Raw genomic sequence first — 19,324 nt, forward strand, 5'->3', positions numbered from 1 at the left:
AGCAGCAGTGCACAACAGCGAGAGGAAATATTGGCAGGGAGAGGTTATTCCCTCCTGCTAGCTATTGCCCTCCATTTTCCAGCAGCGAGTCCCTAAATCAGCGGCGAGGCCTTAAGGCAGCGAAGTGGAGCTGCACCCTCACACCTGGGATGAAGCAGTCTCCCTAGTGTGAGACGGCATGCCGCTCGCTTTTCCCCGGCCCTGTGGCAGCCTAGGAAGGGTGTGAGTGTGCACGTCCCGCGTGAGTGTCCTGTTTGTACAAGTCACCCTCTCTTGTGTAATGTTTTTCAGAGGGGCTTCTGAACAATGCCAGGGATACAAGTGTCACGGATACTCTACCACTGAATGGTAATCACGGCAACAGCTACAGCATCGCCAGCGGCGAGTACCTCAGCAACTGCGTGCAAATCCTCGACCGCGGGTACAACCACACTGAGAACGCCCTCGAGAAGAAGATCCTGAAGGAACTCACCTCCAACTACATCCCCTCCTACCTGAACAACCACGAGCGCTCCAGCGAGCAGAGCCGAAACCTGATGAACAAACTCGTCAACAGCGTGGGCGGCGGGAGCGAGGACGACGCCATCGTGCTGGACGACGCCACCTCCTTCACCCACGAGGAGAGCCTGGGCCTGGAGCTTATCCACGAGGAGTCAGACGCCCCGCTGCTGCCCCCCCGTGTGTACTCGGCTGACGGTCCCCAGCCCCATCTCTACAGCCGGCGGCGCATCCCACAGGACAACAGCGAGAGCTTTTTCCCCTTGCTGACCAACGAGCACACAGACGACCTCCAGTCGCCCAACAGGGATTCTCTGTACACCAGTATGCCCACGCTGGCCGGCATGCCTGTGGCAGAAAGCGTTGCCGCCAGCACCCAGACCGACCCCCCGCCGGCAAAAAGCGGTGACGCGGATGATGTTTACTACAAGAGCATGCCCAACCTCGGCTCCAGGAACCACGTCCATCAGCTACACACGTACTACCAGCTAGGCCGAGGCAGCAGCGACGGCTTTATAGTCCCGCCGAACAAAGAGGGAACCTCCCCGGACGGCAGTGCGAAAGGACCCGCTCATTTGGTCACTAGTCTATAGAAGGTTAAGCAAAAATGAAGCAAATGGACACCCACAGCCCCTCCGTAACGCTCGGTTTACTGTTCTGAGTTAATACAAGCAGTGGTAATATTGTGTGTACTCCTAAATCTTCATGCTGTTCTAAGCGAAATGAAACTCTCAGACTTTTTTTACTGGAATTTTTAGGCCAGCCCGGAGAGAACAGGAACTGCTGCCCCCCTCCCTCCCCCCAGTTCCTCCCCATCCTCCCTCCCTTCAGACAGACTTCATTATGTTAATGAAAGAGATAGGACAGATAACGGCACACTTCGTGGCCTTCTCAAGTTATGCTGTATTTGTTTAAACGATCCTTGATGCTGTGTTGCTCTTAATACTGAGGACCTGATTTAAGAAAGAAAAAAAAAAATGCAAAGAAAAAAAAAAAAAAGGCCAAAAATGTGCATTTGAAACTAGTAGCGATGACGCATCTAGGTGGGAGTGCTGCACAAAACAAACAAGCTAGCAAACTGTCTGTTATAAATCCGGATCTTGCAGCGGGGTTTGGTCGCTCACAACTCGGTTTGATCGCAGCGCCCTTCGCTGTGGGAGCAACCGAAACAAAAATTAATGATACGGAAGGGAATCCTAGAATTATATGCTAAAGGCATATTTTATGTTTTGCTGTATTAACTGACGATCAAAACTAATGGCAGAAAAAGAGAATCAAACAATTTCTATGTAATGTACAGATACTAGCATTGCACATATAGTCTGCTTTCTGTTCCTCCAGAACTTGCGTCCCTGTTAATGTAGTGGAAAAAAAATAAGAACTTTTTCTGTTGTGCTGGTCTTGTAAGTTTGTCTACCAGTAGGAGCAAGGTTTTTCATAACTCCTGTTTTTCTTTTCTTTCCTTTTGCCTCTCCCCTCCATCCCTCCCATCCTGGTAAAAAGTCTCACTGGGCAGAAAAACAAACACCACTTTCTAAGGACCATTTTTAGAAACGCGATGGCAGTTTCTTTCCAACCAAGAGAGTCTTTTCTTTCCTCATCGTGTATCTTTCTCAAGCCGCCATATGGCCGGCAGACTTTTTGCAGAATAGAGCAGGGCAAACTTTATGTTTACAGTGCACAACCAATCGTAACAAGAATCCTGTGAAGCATCTTTGGCAAGCAGCCCCTCACCCAGGCCGTAGGTTCGCATCTAGAAGCCAAGAGGTTTTTGTAGTCGTAGTGGGGCTTCTGCATGAGACGGTGATTTCCCCATAGGAGCTAAGGGCCTTCACGGCCCCGTCCGGTCCCCGTTTAGGCACTTGTAATGCAGTGGTTAAGAAGAAATTTGATTGATGCGTAGTGATCTAAAAAGTACTTTTGCAGTGATTTTTAAAGAAAAAAAAAAAAAGTCTTCTGTTCATTCTTTTGCTTAACAGGAAATTTATTTATTTGACATGATTTCAAGTAACATAGGCTTTCCAGAAGTAAATTAGCAGCACGGAGTATAATTTCTTCTTTTTTTCTTTTTTCTTTTATTTTTATTTTTATTTTTAATTTATGATCATTTTGTATGGTCTCAGCAGTTGAATGACCTCATTACTAATATTTGTTGTAAAAGTGAAGCTTGTTTGCCAACCAATAAACAACTGATCACAATTTAGAAGACACTGTATGTATGTACTGTACAATTAATCGCTCTTCTCTATTGTTCCTTTCTCCATTTCTGTCTTCAGTATGAGTTTCCAACTCCTTTAGGGCATGGGTGAGCAATGCCAAAGAGAGGAGGCCTGGCTGAGCAATTTAAGCACAAACATTACCCAGCTACAGCTAAGTAGAAGTATCAGGCTAGCAGCACTTGTATCTGGCTGAGAACAAAGCTGGCCCACGTTTCTTGCAGGTTATCCTAGGTCTGCTTTGTGCCTACTGTATAAACCAGACAATGACATGCAGATGATTTGAGCATAGTATTTCGTGTGTCTTTTTAATCATTGTAATGATTTTTTAATTATTTTTTATTTTTTAAGTTTGATTCTTCTGAGATAAATACCACTGGTAGCATGTCAAAGAGTAAAACAAGTTCCCATTAGGCCTCAGTTGTTGTTTGCTGTCTTTTTATTTTCTTGCTCCAGGTGTATGCAGAGCTCTCCTTTGCCAAAAGCTCAATTGCCAGCCCAGGCAACACTGTGCTAGAAACCCCACTGTACTTCCCAGCGGCCCAGCCCCTCTTCAGGTCCCTCCAGAGCAACTGAGTCTCTGCAATGGCTGTCCTGAGCCAACAGTTCAGTGCAGGTGTTGCTGCAGCCAACAGCTCAGGCCAAAATGCCTTGGGAAGGAAATCTCATTTCTGACCAGGCTGTGCCTCCTGCCAGGTCTAGATTTTGGCCTTTCCCACCAGGAGTTTGGGAATTACAGCCAAACAGCCACCAGCTGTGCCCTTGCTCTTGATAGTGCTGCCCCACTGGCTTCTAACTCGCTGCCTCCTTGTGTGGTTTTATTTTCTGTGCCAGCAGGGACTGAGCTGGGAGGCAAGTGGTAGATTCATGCACGCAACTGTTCAGATCCCATCACCAAACCAATTTTTGCCACAGTCCAATTGAGACTGTGAGGCCTTGAAGTATCTCTGTTTTGGAGAAAGTTAAAGCTCTTCTACCATATTAGTCTCCAAAAAGTGATTTTCCAAGGATTTGGTGGGATTAAACTCCTGCAAAGGGTGAGATCCACTCTAGCCAGTATTGCTATGATAAAATGGGAGGCAGGTGATCAGTGCAGTGTGCCTGAAACTGCAAGAACAAACCAGTAGTGGATTTGGTATGAGATGACTGTATGATACTAAATATCTTTGGCTTTCTTCAATCTAAATGGCCATTCTCACCTGGCCCCTTCCCACGTATTTCTGATTCAGCAAGAAACAGGCTTTTTCCCCCTTCTCCATCCCTTCTCGCAAGAGCTACTGTCCTCCAGTTACCATGTCTATTAGCACTTTGATTGCAAAAAAACACTGTTTATTTTCAAGCTGATTATTTCCGTCCCCAGACTGAGCTGGCACCACAGGGTTCACTGTTGGTGCTTCTTACAGATTTGGAAACAGCTGAATCACAAAACAGAGGGGAAATAGATATCATTAATTACATCAAGCTAAATATGTTTTAAGACTATCATTTGGTTTGGGGAAGGAGGGAGCAAGATGGAGGTAATTTTTTTCATTTTATCGTCTTTGAAACAGTTTATCATATCAGATAGTTGATTATTGGCATGGTGAGGATTTCTGCTTGTTGATAAATAACTCAGTAGATGTGTTATGTGACTGACAACACAGCGGTGTCTTTTGTGCAGATTGCAGCACGTGAAACTCAGCTAAAGCCCTTGAAGCCTAAAATGCTGTCGGAGTGGGAGGTAGAACTGCAGAACCACTGAGGCATTTCTTAATGCTGAGCAAAGGCAGGGGGATGCAAGAGAATAGCGTGTGGTACAAATGATGGCTTGATGAAGAGGCAGTAACAATTATGGTATTAAATCCATACCTATGATTGGGGCACACAACTTTGTTTGAAGTGGATAAACAGCCCTGTATCAGAGGGATCTTTTTTTTTAGAGATTTGTTAAAAGAAAGAAAGGGAGAAGAAAAAAATATATATCTTTAGAGATAGAATATTAAAGCTTCATCATTTGACTGCAGTAAGCATCCAACTTTCCATGGAAAACAGAGTAGAGGAAAAAAGCAATGCTTGGTCCTGCAGAACAATTGATCTTATTTACAGACCTTCCCTGTTGGAAACATGGGACTACTTTAAGGACATGTTGGTTGCTGGGCAAGTATGGAGTGAGAATTTGCAATGACAGTGCATAGCTTGAGTCATCCTTTCTTCTAAAAGTGTTGCTTGCATGTTGGAAGGGGGAACAGAGAAGTACAAGACTGAGCATTGCATGCCATGTCCCGTCATCCTGGGACATTTTGCAAGTAGCAAATCTCTTTTTCCCATGCTCCTTCTAACCTGCACATAAGCAAGGTTGCTTTCTTCGTGTAATCTCATATCAGATGCCAGATTGCCCATAGCTACTGGATGATGCACCAGTTTGCTGGGCTACCACTAAGTTTCCTACTGCTTAAGGACACTTAGGCTCCGAAGGACAGTACTGCTCATTTTCTGCAAAAGCCATAAGGGAGAAGCTGCATGAGACTGTAAAGATCTCCCCAAAGCTTCTGAAAGAGAGACAAGACATGACAAGAAAGACTACAAGACTATGTAGGCTAGAAGTTTAGGATGTTCATTACAGCTTCGTAAATACCACATATTGCTTACTATGGTGCTACTCTTTTCCTCGTAGTGATTGCATTTAATTCCCTGAAATCTGAGTGATGATGGTCCTTGTGTCCCTGCCCGTGTCCCTGTTGCCCTCACACACTCTTGATCTTGACAGTTCATAAAGAATATAATACCCTGCAGACTGGCCTGCACAACAGGAATGAAAGCATAGCTCGTCTTATTAAAAGCTGTCTCAGGAGAGCCTAAGCGCAGTGTCTTGGTCATCTGTCTCACTCTGATTTTCTCCCTCTGTTTGAAAAGATCTTTATTTTTAGCTACCTGCTAGCATTCAGCTAGACTCTATGCAAATTTTGTTCAATGAATATTTTAGGGTTTAAATAGTCTGAGCTCATGAACATTCTCTAAGCATCGTGTCGGCACAGGTTCTCTGGTAACAGAGCTGAGAACATCCTGCAGCACAAAGCTGGAAACAGATAAAATCAGTGATTAATGCTCCCAGAGAAGGCAGCAGCCACATTGTCAGTGAGCATCCTGAGCTCACTGGGATAAAAGCAAAAGCAAGTGGGGCTGTGGGCCCAGGATGGCGTTTTTGCAGTCAGTTTTTGCTGCTGGGCGTTGAGCCAGGGCTGTATGAGCACTCAGTGGGTCAGCATGTCTTGGGGATGTGTGGGGTCATACAGCTGGTAGCATGTTTTCCCAGTTCAGGGGAGATGGTCTGATTAACGCTGAAATACTGAGACTATTCAGCATAGCCAGAACTTGGAAATCTTCCCCTTCTACACCAGAATAGCTCTTAACAGGTGGTTACTGTTTGTTGTATTTGGTACTCCAGATGGTGATAGTCTCCTCCAGCACAATGCCAACAAAACAACTCAGCTTCCTAACTATTTGCTGTCTTTTTGATTTCCCCCCCTCCCTCACTTTTTTTCTTATGTTTCTACTCCTTAAATACTCTGTACACATGTAAAAACCCAAACTAAAACCTCGATAATAAAATATATATATATTGGTAAACCCAGAGCAGTTATTATGTGCTGGAAGCAAACGCTTGCTTTTTGACAGTGCTGCTTAAACCCAAAGCAACAGCTGAAATGCAGGAGCAGAGCTGCATGGCCTCCCAGCTGGTGTGCATGGCCACTTTATGGATGAGGCCTGAATCCCTTGTCCCATAAAAGTAATCTTATGCCCAAAGAGAAGAAGCATCCACTTTTGTTTAATGATCAAATTGTTGCGTCCTGGTGACAAGAATGAATATAGTGAGAGCCTACAGCTGTCTTTTACTTTTTTCTTTCTTTTTGGTCTTAAAGCATTGAATATTTATGGCTTCCCTCGATGCCGTGCATAGCTCACTCACGCTGGCAGGACAGCACATTAAACATAGAGTTCTGGTGCAGAAAAGCAGTGCTGCGTTGCTCTGAACACATACAGATAACCCAGTATCTTCCATTGCTGCTTGCAGCCAAGTGTATGTACTGTTACGAGTTCAGAAAGGTTATTTCCAGCAGCTTGATGCTCCATGGGTACATTATGGTTATAATAAAGCTGTTTTCATACTGTCTTGTCCCACCTCCCCCCAAGGCATCTCGTGCAGAATTTAGGTCCCTATGGCAGGAAAGCTCAATGCAAAAAGCCTGTGCTTTAGAGGCTTTGTGCCCTAGTCGCAGCAAAGGCTTTGCCTTTCAGCAGACACGAGTCTCTGTTAACCTCCACTAATAAATGGGTTTTGGGGGATGAAGGGTCAACAACTTCATTAGCTGGGCCAAGTTTATGGAGGTTAAAAGGAGCTTTCCCTCTAGTTTTCTGTCTGGAAAGGAAGGGCTGTATGTTTTTCAAGCTTGGCAGTCCTGTTAGCAAGGCTCTCCATGATAGATAAATGATGTAGTACATTGATGCTGTGCCTTCCCAGTCCTGCACGCACCTGGGCTCTGCCTTCCCACAGCCTCCATTTTGGCAGATTCCTGATTGCTGTCATTCATACATGCAGGTGAAAGGATAGTATGGTGTTAAAGAGTGCTTCATATCCAATAGGTGGGATTTTGGATTCTTTCCCCCAGAGTACAGTATACACCCAAGCATTTTTAGCTGTTTATGATACAAAGCAACGTAGAAATGAAAGGAGAAAGTGCAACCCACTGCCTGGAACAAAGTGATGAGCTACAAGGAAAGGAAGAAATTTTGTCCTTTTCAAGGAGCAGCAAAAATAGACAAGCTGAGGGATAGTGAATAGTGAATAGTTTCTGTTTCTACCCCCGGCACTTTCCTGGTAGCACTTTCTGTATGAGTTTTGCTGCAGCAGGGATTTGCTGGCCGTTGGATGGACAGGATATGGAGTGATTTATCCTAAAAAATAGGCTGTAATTCTCTTCCAGAGTATGTCTGGCCTACCTTAGACTCTCCCTGGGCATTAAGGGAGTCTGTTACCTGAATCATTCCAAGTGTTCTTGCACGTGTCCGCTTCACCTCAAGCAGCATGTGGCTGCCTTCCTGACCCGTGCCCCTGCAAGCAGGCATTTTCCTCCTGGAGCTGCAATTATTGCAGAGACAGCTGTACGGTAGAGCTCTCAGAGACAGCCTGTGAAGTGCCCTTCAGATAATGTCTGATATCAAAACAAATCTGTTTACTCTGCAGTGATTCCTATTGATTGAAAAGTGGGGAACCCTTAAAATTGCCATTTGGTCCAGCAAGCCCCATAGCTTTGTACAAGTTCAGAGCTGTGGCTCTGGAGCTGTGCTCACCATGGGAGCAACTTGCACCTGGGCACAGCTGATCCTCCAGACCCTTTGGTTGGTTTCAGATGCTCCTAAAAGCAGCATGCATTTTTCACTGAGAGGGCAGTGAGGCATTGGCACAGCTGCCCAGACAGGCTGTGGATGCCCTATCCTTGGAGGCGCTCAAGGCCACTTTGGATGGGGCTTGGGCAGCCTGATCTGGTGGTGATGCAACCAGCCCACGGCACGGAGCCTGGAACCAGGTGATCTTTGTGGTCCCTTCCAACCCAAACTATTCTATGATTCTGTGACCACAGAGGTTACCACCTGGCTTGCACCCTGGCTGGCTGTGAGGCTTTGCTCTGGGCTTTACCTCTCTCCCCTTGTTCTCCACAGAGAGTGGCCGGATGCCCAAGCAGGAGCCAGTCTTCAGGAGGGTCACCATGGAAGACAGCGTCATCTAGCATCTGTACCACACCACCCTGGCTCCTCACTGCCTCGATTTGCCCATCCTGCCACGGGAGGGCCCAACAGGAGAGGCCCAGCCACCAGCCTCGAGAGAATCCTCAGCAAACCCTCTCATCCTCACGGAGAAACCAGCCTGGCTAGGCTTTCTGCTGCACTGAGGACCATACCTTCTTGCTTGGCTGGTTTGTTGCTTTTTTTAAGATGAGCAGAACTGGCAAAAAAAAAAAAATATTTTGCAATTCTGTCTGCTCCTAATGTTGGCTTCTTGACTGGAAAACACAGACATGAGCGTGCTTGCCTCAATTCCTGGACCCCACTCCACTGCAACCAGATCCCTGCTGTAAATACAGGGAGTCAAAGAGGGAAGGAAAAAATATACAAAGAAATGACCTTGGTGCCAGAAGAAGGTGAATTGCCATCACTTGTAAATAGGGATCGACCAGCACACGTACCTAGCAAAGGCTTCTGGGGAATGTCGCTTGGATTTTATTGTCATGTGTAAATAGAGATATTTTTTGTAAAAATAAGCCTTAGTTTCTCGCGGATCATGATTCTCCCTCAGCTCAGCTGGGGATAGATGGACTGGAGAGCCTGGCAAGAGTCCTGCAGCCCAGCCATACTGTGGCAGCATGGGAAGCAGCCAGAGGATGAGGGCAGAGGACTCAGTAGGAGTTTCTCCTTCGCTCCTACCAACAGGGAGGACTTTCTGGCCTTTGTTCTCCCCATGGAGCTATACCCACTGAGGGCTTGGGTACCTTGGTGCAGGTGTGGGTGGGATGGGCAACATCATCATGAGGGATACAAGCTGTGTTGGTGTGGTTCCCATGAGTCTTTTAACGTTAATTAAGGAGGAAAAAAAAAAAAAAAAAAAAAAAAAGAAAGAAAAAAATACACCAGATCGTGAATGGCATTGGGCCAGTTCTTCAGCTCAGTCCTGCAGTGCCAGTCAGCAAGCAGGGCTGTGCTTCAGCACAGGGTTTTGAAGAGTGTGACAAAAGTGGAGGAGCCATGAGGTTTCAACTTCACCCTGCACGACTCAAAGGCTTCTTCTTCCTCATTTACTCTTGAGTCCAACTGCAGAGATTCATGCAGCAGATGGAAAATGCTTATCAGACTGAAAAAAAAAAAAGAAAAAAAAAAAGCATTTCTGAAAAAATGACCCGGAATAACTTCCTCTAGCCATAAAAGGCTGTCACTTTTTTTTTTTTTTTCTTTTTTTTTTTTTCCCCAGAGAGAAAAATAGGAAAGATTTCTTCTCAGAAAGAGTGATGAGATATTGGCACAGGCTGCCCAGGGTAGCGGTGGAATCACCATCCCTGGAGGTGTTCAGGAGATGTGGAGATGACCACGGAGGGATGTGGTCAGTGGGCATGATGGGAATGGACTTGTGGTTGGACTTGGTGATCCTAGAGGTCTTTTCCAACCTTAATGATTCTATGATTCTAGGATTCTATGAAAATCAGGAAAAGCAACCCCTTGCTTTGTGCCAGAAAGGTTCTGGGAACTAGCCAGTAAATTAAGAAGAAAAGAAAAAAACCTCCCAAGAGCTATGAAAGATTTCAGCACAAGAAGATGACCCTATGCATTCTACAGCCCGAAAGTTTAGAGTTGAATCCTGGCCTGGGGAAATATGGGGTGCTGCATAGGATGAAAGCTGGCTGTGATTGAAAGCAGAAATCCCCTGGGTTTTTTTTCAGTTTTTTTTTTTGTTGTTGTTGTTGTTTATTCGTTTGGTTTTGTTGGTTTTTTTTTTTCTTTTTTTCCTAGCAGATCACTAGAAACCAGCTGGGTTGCTTTTTTTCTCATTGCAGCCCTTCCTATGAGTTTTTCTCCTCAGATAACTTTGTCCTCCTGCACCCAAAGCTTCCAGTGTGATGTCTAGAGGAGTTATTCTACAGCCAGCAGTGCCAATGGGCGCACTTTGATACTTTGTCACTGATGGTGACAGCTCAGAGCCCAGCCCAAGTTCTAACAAAAATGACAAATCCCATCCAGCCCCTCCACCCTGATGGCATGCAGATTGGCAGCTGCAGACATGAACCACCATGGCATGGGATAATGCAACCAGCCACAGCTGGAGGGATCCAAGATTTAATTGACAAAGCCAGTGCATCCCATTAGCACCCCCAAGTCATGTTGCTCCCCAGGCAGAGATTTGGTTCAAGCCAGCCCCAAGTCAACAGTGATTTACGTTTCACTTGCTTTGCATAACGTCAGTGGACTTCCTTACTCCTCAGGCATGGAATGAATCTTAATACATTGTAATTACTGTACTCCTGTTGATGACACAGTATGAAAAAATATCACGGAGAGCATTAATAAAATGTACATTATGAAAAAGAATTGGGTACCGTCTAAAATGAGTAGTGCACCTGGTTTTACCATCTACACCAGCTCATTACAGCTACCCTTGTGTTTACTATTAAAATGCCTCATCCAAGCTGCTTGTGCTGCAGCTTTGCATTCCTGTTGGATGGAGAGCACCAAGGGGGGTTAACCTGGGAACTCTTTCAAACTCTTATTTTAGTGATGTGTCTGTATTGCCATTGTGACCAAAATGAGTTGATGGGTTCATGGATGAGTGGCGAAGACTTGGAGGCAAGGTAGGATTGACATGCACTACAAGAACAGAATTCATTGCTGTATTATTCTCAAGAGACTGAGCCAGCAGCATCTCAGTAACTGAAGAGATCTTCACTGTTTTATTTATGTATAAATGTTTACTTAGCCACTGATTTTGTTTAGCAGGATTTGTTAGCAAATGGAAATTGTAAACGATAACATGATGTCTATTTTTAAATTTATAGACTTCCATCTATAGTGAAAATCCAAGATTTCCAAAGTGCCTTTGTTTAACGGCAATCAACACGCTCTCTTGTATTTGCTTTCTGGTAATTGCAATTAGCAACTGCAGTACTTTGCATAAAACCCATTTGACCCTCGTACAGGAGATCTGAGTGGCAGTGTGCCTAAGTCATCATCATGCACCACAGTTTAGAGACATTGATAGGACAAGAAGGAATGGCCTTAAGTTGTGCCGGAGGAGATTTAGGTTGGATATTAGGAAGAAATTCTCAAAGCAATAAGGCACTGGCACAGACTTCCCAGGGAGGTGGTGCAGTCACCCTCCCTGGAGGTGTTCAAGAACCGTGGAGATGGGCACTGAGGGATGTGGTCAGCAGGCATGGTGGAGTTGGACTGGATGGTCTTGATGGTCTTTTCCAACCTTCGTGATTCTATGATTGCTGTGGTGCCCCACTGCCAGTTTGGCTGCCCTTAGGGCATGAGGCATTCACTGCACACTTCTTCTGTGAGAAGACCCTAATTCCAGAACTGAGTAACCCAATTAATTTCGGGTAATGCAGCAGGTGGCAATATGCAGAAATGAAGAGAGGGAGGCTCAGGTGTATTTAAAGGCACTGCTTCATTACCCAGCACATGTTGGCCCATGGACTCCCTAACCTATTATACCAGAAAGGTGATGGACAAGGAGCTTCAATACATTTTATTTGGCAGCATTCAACTCGGCAGATGCTGCCCATAAACAGCACAGTTTATACTCCCGTAATGATGGGACCCCTGTGCCTCCCCATTTCTGCAGTCTGCAAACCAGAGGGGCTCTAAGTGCCTGGAAAATACAGCAATGGGCAAACACAGCAGGAACTCCAGGAAACTCATTTCACCAAGGACTAGTGGACAACTTTTGGGAGCATAAAACTAAGTTTTTAACTGCTATTCTTGGACAACCTGTAAGCATGAGTGATGCAAAACTGATCAAAATCCATCAGTACAAACTGAAACATTAGGGTTACTTCATGAGTTGTTTGTATGGAAGGCAGCTCTTGGCCTTTTAACATTAGGAGTGAGAAATTAACTGATTTTGTGACTTCTATGCTTTAGAATGAATATGAAACCCACTGGTATCTTCATTTGTACGGGGCCTGATTTGTTCCTGGGGCTGTGGAACGTACCAATAGCACTGCAGCTGTGAAAGGCTTTGCAGCTGGTTTGTTAGTCATCAATTGAAGGCAATTAGGAGATGCAGCTGGCAGTGGCTTTAAAAAAAAAAAAAAAAAAAAAAAAAAAAGGAAAAAAAAAAATCCCAGCATGCCCTAGGATTCTTCTGTATAAAGATGACTTTTGCCACCTGGTAGAAGTATTTGCTGAAGGCTGTTTTCATCAGCTCTGTGTCTTTCTTGTTGGTAGCTCTGTCCTTACCTTGTAGCAGCAGCAGGTTGGGGACAAGCCCAGGGTGTATTGATGCTCTGTGCAGATCCAAGGAATTAAGCTGATGGTGCTGGCACCATGTGCCACCCTTAGCTGAGCTACAGACTATCCTGTAGGATGATGCTTCAGGTGACTGCAGCTTTTAAGGAAGAAGGAAATCTGCTGGATCCCTCGGTAAGTTACCCCTCTGCTGATGTGCAAGTTCTGCAGTTTGCCTCTTGTTTGAGCAACTCAGTTTTACTTTTTGCCCTGTGCTCTGTTTATCTATGCTAATACATCTTCCAGTTCTTTCTGGATAATGCCTGCTGTGCAGAGAGATATATAATTGTAGGAAAGGCTGCAAATTTGTCAGTGTAATGTTCCTAAAATGGTCTTATCTAAAAAGTGGTGCTGCAGGAGCCTGTATTTTTTTTGCAAGCTTCTCTCCATGCATCTGAGCTTTTAGTTAGTCATGTTTCAAAATCAGAAGAAGGCATATCTCTTTCTTTAGCTGAAAAGCTAAAAATGAAGTTGTGGTGTGTTCTCTTCAGACTGGACATGCTTGCTGATGTCTGCTGCTATGGAGTTCTAGAGTCACCAGTAATGAGGCTCAATGCAACATCCTCAATGTGTGAGAGGTATAAATCCTTACTTGCATTGTGAAGTGTGGGGTAGGGGTAGGTGAACTACCTGCTGATGTGCTCTGATTAGAGCTTTGTGTCCAGGGGCTGCAGCAGCTGTGTCAAATGGCCCTGGAAAAACTCCTCCTCCTTCTGAGCTCTTTTATCCTCCAGAGCATGTCACTGTGGCTGCATGGGGTTAAGTGCTGTGCTGTGCTCCTGTTGATCTGCACCAGTGTTGCCTATGGCTCTGCCTACGCTGAATACCAGGTGGCTTTTTCAATGAGGTGAGGCCAAGCCACTGCTCCATGTGCTTGCTGCATGCACCCAGCACAGGAATCAAAAGCGTGATGTCACTGGTACATCTCATCTAAAATTAAATACTTGTCTGAGGTCCCCAGACACATGGAAGCTTTGTGTTAGGAACATGGAGCGGGAGTTCAAACTCTGAGTCATCTCATATATATTTCACTGAAGCTAAGGGAATAACAACAAGAGCAGACCTGTGAAAGAGCAATTCTCTGGCCTAGCAAGGTTGAGGGATGAGGTGTGGGGGAAGAAGCTGTTCAGTGAAGATATTAATGGGTTTGCAAGCAAAAATCTTGCTGATAAAATTGTGGTTCTCATATTCTGTACCTTTGCAGCAAGGCTGTGATTTGCTGCAGAAAGTGCAGTAGCAAATAAATGGGCCAGCTTGTGCTCATTAGCAATGGTGGCAGGGCAAGTGTCCTTTGAAAGGAGCCCTGTTGGAGAGGCACTGAAATGATTTATCCTGGCATCATGATATGTTTGTAGTCACCATTTGCTCTCTGTTGGTGCTGTGCACCATCATTCCTTGTGGTCTGGTGAGGGCTGTGGCAGTGCTGTGGGGCAGGAGGTGGTCAGGCACCACTGGAGCTGCAGAGGGTGAAATCCTTCCTTCAGGCTATCCTCATCGCAGCCTGGGCCTGCAGCTGACAGATGGGCTGATACTACACACCTGATAGCACAAGGTTTGTTCTGGCTCCATAACGGGAACCAATTTCCTTCCCTAATGTGCAGTTGTTGTGTTGCATGAAAGTAATTATTACACATTGTGAAATCTAATTACATTATTGCATACTGTGCACACACCCTAATAAAGGCGGTGGATGCAATAACACTGCTGGTAATGCACAATTCCACTAAAATTACTATTGCTGTCAATTTTACTGTGCGTTTTCTTGCTTTACCCTGAAGAGTGAAGCTTTCAGCTTGCCTGCTTCTGCAGGTGAGTGAGGTGTAAGATCTAGCAGCACCCCACACCGTATCACAACTGTGAGCTACTTGTCACCACTCAAGTGTCTTTTAAAATGCCTCTGACAGAAGCACTGACTGCCCATCCCTGTCCTCTTAAACAGCTAAACCCCATTAGCCCACGTGCCACCTCAGAGACTGTGGTGTGAGGGGAATGGATGGTCCTTAGGCTTTTTATGGACTTCAAAAAATATATCTGACAGTGTGAGTGGGATTGCAGCATGGTGGCCTTCCATGCTGGAGTCCATGCAGTGGGACCTGAGTTCAGCTGAGGACATCGGATAACCTCCCACGTAGACTTGAGAGAAGAGCAGGAAAACTAGCATCTGGAGGGTTGAGCTGAGAGTGGGATTTAGCTCTCAGTTTTCAGTTCTTTGCTTTCTCTCCATTAACTTATCATAGAGAGGCTCACCTGATGAGCAGTAGCTACTGGAGCTAATCTACTGGACCTCTGCCCACTGCTCTCCTGTCCCACAAGTTCAATTCTCTACTGTCAGTAAAAGAAGATACGTATGAGGGCTCCTTAAACATCTCAGTGTCTCCAAGGGAGCAGGTGTGCATTTACCAGCAACTCAAATTCTTCTCACCCTGATTCTACCAGCTGGAGAGATCGTGTTGAGAGCTGAAGAGAAATGGTTGTAAGAACTGTGATCTTTTAAGATGTAGCAAATGTGTCCAGTGCTAGGTCACTTAAAGGAAAAAAAGAAATGAGAAGAGAATGTATAGAGCCAGGAACCAAGAAAGGAAGTATTGCTTTGTGTTTCCTTTGCTAGGCAATTTGGGTTCTGCAAGATGCTCCCCTGCTGTCCCCCTCTTCAGAAGGAAAGGAGGCGAGCCTGCAGCATTTAAGAATCTTTTAAGTGAAATGAGGTGCTGAAAGCCAGCCCCCAAACCATACCTAAGCTTTTCCAGGAGACAGCTGGGTACTGCCTGAATCTGCCACAGTGCCATTTGCTGAGAAAAAAATTGCCTTTGGTGCCAGTTGTTCTCCACCTGTGGTGTGGCCCTGGCAAGGGGTGGGCACAGCCCAGGTTTTTTCACAGTGTAGATCCCAACATAAGTGGATAGTACAGTGCATTCCAGGAACTCACCTCCATAAGATCATCTGTTTTTTTTTTTTTTTCCTCTTTGGAAATAGAGCACAGCATGCATAGCAGCACCATGCCAAATCCCAGCAGCTATGTTGTCTTTCCTTTACTAGCAAAGACTGTGTCTACAATAATGTTGAAAAAAATAATATTTGTGGTCTCCTGTGGCCTATGAAATAATGGAAACTGCATAGGTAAGATCCAAGAGAAATTGGGGCATGTAGGTGCAATTCATAGAAATGCAGTGCTTTGCCAGACCTAAAATTCATTAGTGTCCTTTGCTTATGTGCTGGTACTGAGGACTAGGGACACACCACCACTTTTCATATTGTCCTGTTTGCCAGGAGATGCTGCTATGTGGCACAGGCGGTGATTCTGCTCAGCTGAGATCTGCTGCACACTTAGGGGGAAAATGAGAAAAATCCAGCCCTCAGTGGAAATGTAAGATTACTGAGGAGTTAATGAAATCTCTCAGTTTGGAGACTCACAGATGCTCTTCTGTTGGGATTGTGCTGAAGCTGCCATAAAATTCCTTTGGATAAGATGCAGTCAACATCTGGTACCTCTTTTGTTTTAAAACTATAATTGTTTTCAGCCTGTACGTGCTGGTAATGTGCCTGCAAGGCCTAATTAGTTGACAAGTGACAAAAGAGACCACTGTTGTGAAGGGGAGGCTGGTGCCAGGATCATGAGGTGGGCTGGGCAGGAGCTGTGAGAGCTGGCAGGTGATGGATGCAGGGAGGTGCATTGTTGCCTTATGGATTATGGATGAAGGGATTGGAGGAAACAACGCAGACTGATAAGCCAAGGGCTCCATGTTTTCTTATTCATCTTCTACCAAACTGCATCTTCACTCTTACACGAATGTGGTGGTGAGGCTCTTAAATTGCTGTTATGTCGGGGGGGGGGGGGGGGGGAAAGTGCTCAAATGAGCACTTCTCAGTGCTTGTATAAGTAAAGCAGAAAGGGTTTGTGTCCAAGATCAGTGTGAGTGAGGTTTTTTACCTTTGAGTGTTCCAGTCTCAAAACTTGATTTTCCAGTAGCAGGTTGTGGCCTGGCTGCTCTCTGCTGGTCCTTAACCTTGCCTCCCTCCACTGTTGTAACTGTTCAAGTAGGACCTAAAAGAGCCTCTCAGAGAAGTACTTAGCACTGCTAGTGAGTGTTTGCACATCTGTTTTGAAGAGTTAGATCCTGTTCATGTGTCTTGGCTCCTTTTGAATAGTTAACACTGGGAGGGTGGAGGGGGTAAAAGATGAGCCTTAGGGACAGAGCGATGTTGAATAATGTCTCTTTTGGTCTGAGTTTCCTAGTGCTCATGCCAAGAGTGCAATATGTAAGCTTTCCTGTTGTTCCTGTGCGATTAGACAGGTAGACTGAGAGATTTCACAGCCATCAGTCTCATACATACAGAAACATCTGGTTCCTCATTGCTGGGCTTCCCCAGCCATGCTGCAGGTGTGTTGAAGTCACTGCGTCACAATGACTGGTGAGAAGGGGGGTGCCTGAGGGGCTCATCAGAACTAGAGATGAGATCCCAATGCGTACCATCACTGCAAGTCCATAGCTGTATTTGTTTCCCCAAATGTTCAGCAGTTCACTCTCTTCTTCTCATTGCTCTGCAAGATCATGTTAGGGGTAGTAAGGAAAATACCAGCTGAGGTGACAAACCAGCATTTTGCTTCCCTCCCATAAACCAGAAATTGCTCTGCTATAACTAAGAGAGGCACAACAGTGTAAAACACTGAGTGGAAAGCGGCCAAGTCTCATTCTCTTGTGTCTGAAGCACCATGAAATGGACACCTTGAATTTAAAACACTGCTAACCTTAAAGCTGCGTCTAGTATTTAGTGTATGTTCACACAGAGATATACATACACACACAGACTCCCAAATTCATGTTTTAGAAGCAAGTTCAGTGTCATGACTTATAAGTGACTGAGCCAGCTGGGGTCTCCAGAGGCCTCTATTAAGTTGCAGTAGGAGCTACCAAGTGTTGGAAATCTTGTTTAAAAAATTCAACTTTCTTCAGACTGCTAATCTGAACCCCACTGAAATTGGTGAAAGTGGACCCTTTTGTGCCTGGGGGCTCTGGACCCAGGCATTAGGGTAGTGTTACGTTTCAAATGGCCTTCTGAAGCATGGAGAGGGACCTGGAGTCTTTTGTTGAGATAATCTCAGCTTGAACTAAGCTGGTCCTGAGTTTGACTTTTAGTCTGATAAATGGCCACAGAAGATGCAGTTCAATTTCCACACGTAACAACCCCAAATGTTGATCCAGAAGTAGTTTTATCCCCTCTGAACTAAGTAAGCACCATTTAGGGAAACTTTCTGCCTAAAATACCATGGAAATGTTGGGACTGCCAGAGGAGTAGGAGAGAGAAAGGCTGAATGAAGTGATTAGTCTTCATTGAAGTCTTCCTTAAGTAAGGCTTTGTTATTTACAAACAACAACATGTGCACCTTCTGTGATACTCAGCCCCTTTAATGTGTTGGTTTCCTTATTACTTTAAGCAGGAGGAATTCAGAGCCCAAAAAAATACCATTGGAGAGCAGAGCACTTAGATCTTGGTTTTTAAGATCACAGGAAATGAGGTACTGTCAGAGCACAAACTGATTCTCAAATGAAATTCTGGGACAATTTTTATTACTTAAAAACAACAGTGACAACAAAGGTGAATTATTCTGGCAGTGTCTATATGTTTGTTTATCTTTAAAGCATTTTAAAATATATATATATTGAATAGAAACAAGTGGCAAGAAGTGTTTTTTCTCTGAGCTACTGCATATTCTGCAGTCTTGTCACAAAAATGTCTTTCCTCCCACCTCTGGCTTCCTACTGTTGCTTTTCAACCAAAACAAAGTGAAAAGAGACTGAAGGAAAAAAAGGGGGAAATGGTAAGTTACTTTCAAAAGTCATTTCTGTGGGTATTTTTAATAACGCACTGGCATGGCAACAGAAGCAGGTACTTAGAATGGTATCTGCAGAATTATTATTCTGAGCAGGTCTGGGAACAACAACAACAAAAAAGCCTATTTTCTAATTCCGAAGGTCACGGACTGGAAAAATAAAGTATGTTTTGGATGCCTAGCTTCCTTGAGCAGCAGAAGTTGTGTCACAATATTGGTGCGCGTATGAGACCTGCAGCCCCAAAACTTAGAGCTGTACTTGCAGTGAAGATGTGAGTATAGGATATCCATCTAAAACCTTGATCCACTCAGGATGAATCCCTGTCACAGCACTTCTTGGTTTCTTGTCCAGTGATCTCTGCAAGCAGCATCTGAAGAACTGCTGGAATGCGCTGCTTCTGTGAGTGCACTGCTTTTAATTCCTTTTGTTCAGTGTAAAATTTATGAGATTTATAAGAGCATATCTTATTTTGGAAATGCTTGCCCTAAATTGTACTACTTGCTTTCACGTGTCAATTGCAGCTGTGAATGCAGGCAGAACTGTGCTGGAGAAGAGATGTTTCTGCATTTTTTTTTTTTAATCTAAGGAAATACTCTCTCAGCTTTTTCAATTTTTTTATTTCAACCATCCTTTCAAGTAAATGGTTGTTTACCAAGAACTTGCACAAACTGATATTCATATAGAAAGCTGTCACAGGAAAAGCCAGTTGTACTGTCTCCTCCTTTGACACAGGTTTTGTCAAAG

At 44.8% G+C, this 19,324-nt stretch overlaps 1 protein-coding gene and 1 long non-coding RNA gene across 9 annotated transcripts in view; both read left to right on the top strand.

Moving 5' to 3' along the window:
• Positions 1–9,743, top strand: part of ADGRL3 (adhesion G protein-coupled receptor L3) — a 488,009-nt gene extending 478,266 nt beyond the window's left edge. For 7 of the 8 annotated variants that reach the window (XM_042871027.1, XM_042871026.1, XM_042871028.1 and 4 more), the window contains one exon: positions 292–6,320. In XM_042871027.1, the coding sequence (XP_042726961.1) occupies positions 292–1,091 (800 nt within the window). In that variant the 3' untranslated portion in view covers positions 1,092–6,320. Of the gene's footprint in view, positions 1–291; positions 6,321–8,411 lie in introns of those variants that run through there. The other variant, XM_042871034.1, reaches the window with a different exon arrangement.
• A 3,544-nt stretch (positions 9,744–13,287) lies between these two features.
• LOC122179698 lies at positions 13,288–18,204 on the top strand. Its single transcript, XR_006178797.1, has 3 exons — positions 13,288–13,327; positions 13,484–13,596; positions 18,184–18,204. It is a non-coding gene; the product is annotated as an uncharacterized LOC122179698 (long non-coding RNA).
• The last annotated feature ends 1,120 nt before the right edge of the window (positions 18,205–19,324 follow it).

Source organism: Lagopus leucura, unplaced genomic scaffold (assembly GCF_019238085.1).
Source record: "Lagopus leucura isolate 7727_CA_CO unplaced genomic scaffold, USGS_WTPT01 Super-Scaffold_100004, whole genome shotgun sequence".
In the NCBI taxonomy this organism is placed as follows: Eukaryota; Metazoa; Chordata; class Aves; order Galliformes; family Phasianidae; genus Lagopus; species Lagopus leucura.